General features: G+C 32.1%; 1 protein-coding gene across 1 annotated transcript; it reads left to right on the top strand.

Annotated features, from left to right (window-relative positions):
* The first annotated feature begins 978 nt into the window (after window positions 1-978).
* Window positions 979-4,525, top strand: BT4 (BTB and TAZ domain protein 4). The gene is made up of 6 exons (XM_011012705.1): window positions 979-1,319; window positions 2,396-2,678; window positions 3,153-3,283; window positions 3,421-3,727; window positions 3,809-4,122; window positions 4,215-4,525. The coding sequence occupies exons 2-6, from the start codon at window positions 2,424-2,426 to the stop codon at window positions 4,348-4,350; spliced, it is 1,143 nt and encodes a 380-aa protein (XP_011011007.1). The 5' UTR covers window positions 979-1,319; window positions 2,396-2,423; the 3' UTR covers window positions 4,351-4,525.
* Window positions 4,526-6,339: the final 1,814 nt, after the last annotated feature.

The raw sequence follows: 6,339 nt of genomic DNA, 5'->3' as shown, positions 1-6,339 counted from the left end.
CTTTTCTAAATGTTAAGCAGTTTTGATGATTAATAAAAATATTACAGATTTTGCATATCTTCAATCCTCTTTCTTCTCTTCTTCAACTTCTTTTTTTTCTCTAAAATCTTATTTCTTTTCCCAGCTTTAATTCTTTTGTTTATTGTCCCGTCTAATAACCTGAAATATAGCTAGGGTTATCTAGCTAGTGGGCAACTACTCGGGGTCACGAGTTACGTCCAAAAAAATAATTTTTTTAAAAGGTTAGCACAATTAATTAAAAGTATAGCAATTGAAAAAAAAAAAGATGAAATAATACAATTTATATATGTTATAATTAAAAAAATATGTTTTTTATAGCTTGCTATTGTTTATAAAAAATAAAAATAAAAACTTTGGAAAACACCAAAATTCTAATTATCAAAACTCTAATTATAATATTACGAATATCTTAAAAAAAAATATTTTCAACGAGATATAATTATCAAAACTCTAATTATAATATTACAAATATCTTAAAAAAAAAATATTTTCAACGAGATAAATCTGATAAAACCATATAAAAACCATGAATGATGACCCGAGTAAACTGAACTTCACACCTAAAAAAGAAGGGTGACTTACTTGTCTGACGGCCGTACACACTATGCAACATAAAAACCACAAACAAACAAATTTGACAGACATTTGTTAGCTGGATCACTCCCTTTAATTGTCTGCACGGCTCCTGAAATTAGTTACTTCTATTACAAGAGAAGATTAAATAAAGAAAAATATCGCGGCAAATAATGATGACCGTTGAAAGAAAGCGGTAGGTGAATTTTTTTTTTTTTTTTGAGGAAAAAGGCATCAGAAAATAGAAGGGGAGGCCGGCGATTCCCCTCCTGACTCCTGTGTGTTCCTGAGTCAGCATGAAAGGAGACAGGAAAGAAAATACATCACATGTGACTTTTTTGATAGCCAACCATGATATTTAAGGCTTGTTCATGTATAAAATAAGGATTGTAAATAAAAATGTCTTTTACTTGTAACAAAGACAAATAATATCTAGGGGAACTTGATGGTTCTCAAATCAAAGAACACCATCAATTATAAAATAGTGTTTTAGTTGGTTGGATTTAACATTATAATAACCCTGATTCTGTTAATAAGAAAGGAGAGAGCGGAGAGAAGCATCCCTGTAACCTCTTCCGAAACTTTCAAGGATATTACTTTGAGGGGGTTAGGCAGGGATTTCATTTCTTTTTCTTTCCCTTCTCTCTTCTTTTGCTGTGGAACAAGGAAGACAAAACCTTGGCATTGGATTGGGGATACATTTCTCTTTAGACAGTTTGAAAGAGGCATGTCATCTCTCTCTCTCTCCCCTGTTCTAATTCCAAGGGCAGGGATCTGATTGATTGTCTTGGTTTTATATGTTTTCTGGAGTTCTTTATTATTATTCCTGAATTGCGTAGTCCTATTCTTAAATAATGAGATCTTGATCAAGTTATGAACAAAATCGACAATCTCGAAGTGCAGGATTGTAAAAAAGGGAATGGATACAAATTCTATAAAATATTAACGTGATCGTTGAAGATTACAAGTAATTGGGAATTGTATTGAAAAGATGCAGCCTTGTGGATTAGCATTTAGATGGTAGAAATAGGAAAAGATGGAAACATTTTATGTGTTACCATACATGCTTTTTGCCTCTATACATGCTCGGATCTTTTTTAGTCCATTCCATTTTATTGTAATCCAATGATCTTCTTCTCGTAGCCCACATGGATTCTCTTTTTTTCTTATCTCTTTGCACTTCTTTGACATACTCTGATTTGTTAATACCTCTGCGAATGAAGGAGTTTTGTGTGCCTATCAGCAGAACACATGAAATAATTTTGTGGGTTTCAAGAACTTTTGGACTCCTTCCTTCTTTTCTTTACTCATAGCTTTCCTTATATGCATTTGCTTCTGTCTTGTATGAATCTTAATGTGTAATGATAAAAGACGTGTCCAGTTTTGGTCACCCAATGTTTGTCATGGAGCCTGGCAATGGCTTGGTAAGTTTTGGGGGAGTATCTGAGAAATTAATTTCGGATCTATAACTTTGCCAAGAAAAGGTCGCTTTTGGATGCATTATTTGATCTTATGTTCTCTTGAGAATTGTGAAAGATTTCAATCTAAATGGTAACTTTCACATTGAATAAAGTCATTTAGAAAACTCAGGATTTGCTATTTAAATCAAAATCATAATCATTCTTTCTTTTATCTTTTACGATTTATCATTATTCTCCTTTTTCATGGAATAGATATAAGAGAGTCAACAAATAATATCATTGATTTTTTTCTTCCTGAACATTTAATGACTCTTAATCTTCCCACATGACCTTTTTTTTTTAATTAAAATCTCATTTTGATCCCTTCTTTCAATCTGCAGAAGGGTTACTTCGAATCTGATAGAAGAAATGGATAACATCTCCAAAGAATTTCCCCTAGTTTCCAAGAAAGGAGCTCCAGTGCCACCTCCATCACGTGGTCCACCAACAACCAGTTACCACCAAAAGGGGTTATTCATAAATGCCTCAACATTAAGAGGATATAGCTGTGTCTGCACAGCTACCAGGGACTTGTGGGACAAACTCTTTGATGAAGGCTATAGAGCAGATGTTACGATTAGCACTGATAATGGTGGCTCCATATACGCCCATGCTAGTGTTCTTGTAAGCCCTTGTTTCATTTTCTGTTGAATATATGATGATAAAGAGCTGGTTTAGATTACAAAGTGCTGGCTCTTTTAGAAATTTGACTAAACATGTAATGAAAGTTTGGAGAAGGATATAAGAAATATCCAAAAGGAACTGTGATCTGTGTTATCCTAAACTGATGTATTTTTGTCAGAGGGTCTGGCTAATGATCATAAAGAGATGGAATTCCTGGTTTCCTTCCTTGTGGTGAATTTAGAAAAACTGTGTGTTTGTTGATTTTATTTTCCTGGTTATACATACAGAACAATCATAGAAAATTAGTACATCCTATTACCAGCAATAGATTGTGCAGATCTTCTAAATAAATTCACATATTTTAATTGCAAATTTTCATTTTCCGGGCTTTTTTAGATATGAATCTGCTATGATAAGATGTGTTCTGTTAAATCGAAACAGAATCTTATTCATAAACTGAATGTTTCTCAACAGGGAATGGCTTCTCAAGTGATGAAAGGAATGCTAAAGCAAGCAAAAGGCCGAGGTCAACAACGATCGATCTCAATTCATGGTGTTCCACACAACGCTGTTAGAGTTTTTATTCGACTCTTGTATTCTTCATGGTAACAAATTTACCCTCATTGGTGTTTCTTCAAGAAGATTAAAAAGAAGATGAATGAGCTGTATCTAGGACCTTTTTTTATAGCTTGTTAACACTGCTACTCTTATACTAAAACTGTTATTCATGGTCTTTGCACAGCTATGAGAAAGAGGAAATGGAGGATTATGTGCTGCATTTGCTAGTGCTCTCACATGTGTTTGTGGTTCCGGCATTGAAGCAAATATGTATTCAGCAGTTGGAGCATGGTTTTCTTACCTCAGAGAATGTAGTTGACATCTTTCAGCTTGCGTTGTTGTGTGATGCTCCCCGGCTGAGCCTCATTTGTCATCGCATGATCTTGAAAAACTTCCAGGAAATTTCCATCACTGAAGGATGGAAAGTAATGAAAAAGAGCCACCCAGCACTTGAAAAGGAACTTCTGGTGTCCTTGGCTGATGAAGAAAATGTAAGGAATCTATTTTATGCACAACATTTGTGGCCACTCATGTTTAAAGCGGCAAATCTGAATGGTCCAAATCATTTGCAGATGCGAAGGGAAAGAATTAGAAAATCAAATGAGAGAAGGATCTATTTCCAATTATACGAAGCAATGGAGGCTCTTGTTCATATATGCAGAGATGGTTGTCAGACAATTGGGCCTCATGATAAAGATTTCCAAGATAATCAGGCACCCTGCAACTATTCAGCATGCAAAGGACTCGAAATGATTGTCCGCCATTTTGCTAGTTGCAAGTTAAGAGTACCTGGTGGCTGCATCCATTGCAAGAGAATGTGGCAACTATTGGAACTACACTCCCGTCTCTGTGTTGATTCAGAGGCGTGCAGAGTTCCTTTATGCATGTGAGCCTTCTATACTTTTCATCCTATAATTATGACATGAATAAACCTCGTTCTCTTGTTAGACTGGTCAACTGAGAAACTTGTCGTGTTAGGAATTTCAAGGAGAGGACCAAGAAACAAAGCAAGAAGGATGAGATTAGGTGGAGAATACTAGTGAAAAATATACTCAAGACAAAGAGCATCGGAGGATCGCCATTCTTTTCATCAGCATTTTCCATGTCTTCTTGATTGGGGAAAAAAAAAAACAAAAAACAGATTTCAATTGTAGAATTGTTGTAACCATCTTGTAGAGATAGGAACAACGTCTTTTTTTAAAAACTGTTGTTCCTTTCTGCCTTACTGTGAACAAAAAAAAAAAATGACGTATCAGCAAATATATCACTTCCTTATTCTGAGAACAGTATTTCTTTGCTTTGATAAACACAGCATGTCGTTTGGTGGTACAATACGTCTCACTGTCCACGTCGTTGGAGATCAAGCCAGGACATCGATCCTACCGAGCATGTCCTTGTTTGTAACGAAGCATGTCTCTGTTTACATTTTATATATTAACCAAAAATATTATTTTAAAAATTAATAAAAATAACACTTACAAAAACAATACAACCAATAATAATATATAGTCAATTAAATTCAACAATGTATTTAGTTATTAAATAAAATAATAAAATAATAAAATAAAAATAAATGAATAACTATCTAGTTTTAAAGAAAAGTTATTAATGACATGGATAAAAAGATGAAAATTACTACTACAAAAAAAAATGCAAATATGGTAAAATGAAAGCAATTTAATAGAAAGTAGAAAATTAAATAGATACAAAAAGAAAATTTGAATCCCATCCATATATTGCTTTTAAGTCTGTTTGATAATGTTTTGTAAAGTATTTTTTATTTAAAAATACATTAAATTAATGTGTTTTAATGATTTTTTATAACTGTTTTAATATTTTCATATCATAATTATTCAAAAAATCTGAAAATTATATTTTATTTTATTTATCTTAGTCGATACTCACCTCGAAATGAATTTTTAAAAACAATGTAATCATACTATCAAATCAATGATACTCATCTCGAAATGAATTTTTAAAAGCAATGTAACCATACTACCAAGTCAACATGCTCAAGTAGTTTGTGCGTATAAAAAGTAATTTGAGAGGTTTATTTTGTACAAAATATTTTAGAGGAAGATGATTTCTTGATTTTTCTAGGTTTATTTCATATAAAATAGTTTATCAAAAATATAATCAATATAAAGTACTTTATAATCAACTTATAAAATTTCTTAAAATATTTGACAGATAATAATTCACTTACAATATCATCTAATTATTCCATCTACCACCATCATTACCTTACCATCACTTCACCATGCAACCAAAACCTCAATCACTTTTATTATCTTCATTGTTGTCGTTGCCACCACCAACACCAATAAGCCATTGTTGTCCCTATTACTCCACCGCGATCACCACCACCACCACCACCACCACCACGACCACCACCATTAGCATCACCATATCAATACAAACACCACTAAATCATCACTATTATCACCACTTTATTGCACAATCATCGCCACCATTCTTGCTCCCACTTCATCATCACTATTACCATACTATCTCATCAATATAGCACAATATTAGCACTTTATTATTATTATATTTTTAACATCATTACTTATTAAAATCATTTAAAATATTTTATAAAAAAAATATTTTACATAAAAGAGGCTGAAACACTCCAACGATATATTTTCATTTTGATGAAATATAAAATATTTTAGCAAAGAAATAAACATTTATAAAAAGCAAACATTTCATTAATATATTTTTTATTTTGGTGAAATATAAGATATTTTATGTAAAAGCAAACATATATATTTTTATTATCGTGTGTCTCAACTTCCATTATTAAGAAAAAAAGGTTGCAACCACGCAACAATCCTCATAGCATAATGACTTATTTACACGTCTTACTAAGTTACATCTCAAATAAAAAAAATCTAAAAATAATCAAGTCATAGTGATTAGTACTTAAAAGTGTATTTTTATCAAAGTTTTATATCATCATTTTGCACTTGAAGTATCAATAACTCCTTAACTAAAGCATGTTTTATAATAATATATCTAATAATATAAGATACCTTTAATTTATGGTAAATGTTCATTTTAAATGCAAGCCTATCACATAAATGAAAGGATTGATTAATGA

The sequence above is a fragment of the Populus euphratica genome, unplaced genomic scaffold (genome assembly GCF_000495115.2).
Source record: "Populus euphratica unplaced genomic scaffold, PopEup_1.0 scaffold746.1, whole genome shotgun sequence".
Taxonomy (NCBI): Eukaryota; Viridiplantae; Streptophyta; class Magnoliopsida; order Malpighiales; family Salicaceae; genus Populus; species Populus euphratica.
The sequence above is the reverse complement of the archived record's forward strand: the minus strand, read 5'-3'. Positions and strand labels throughout refer to the sequence as shown.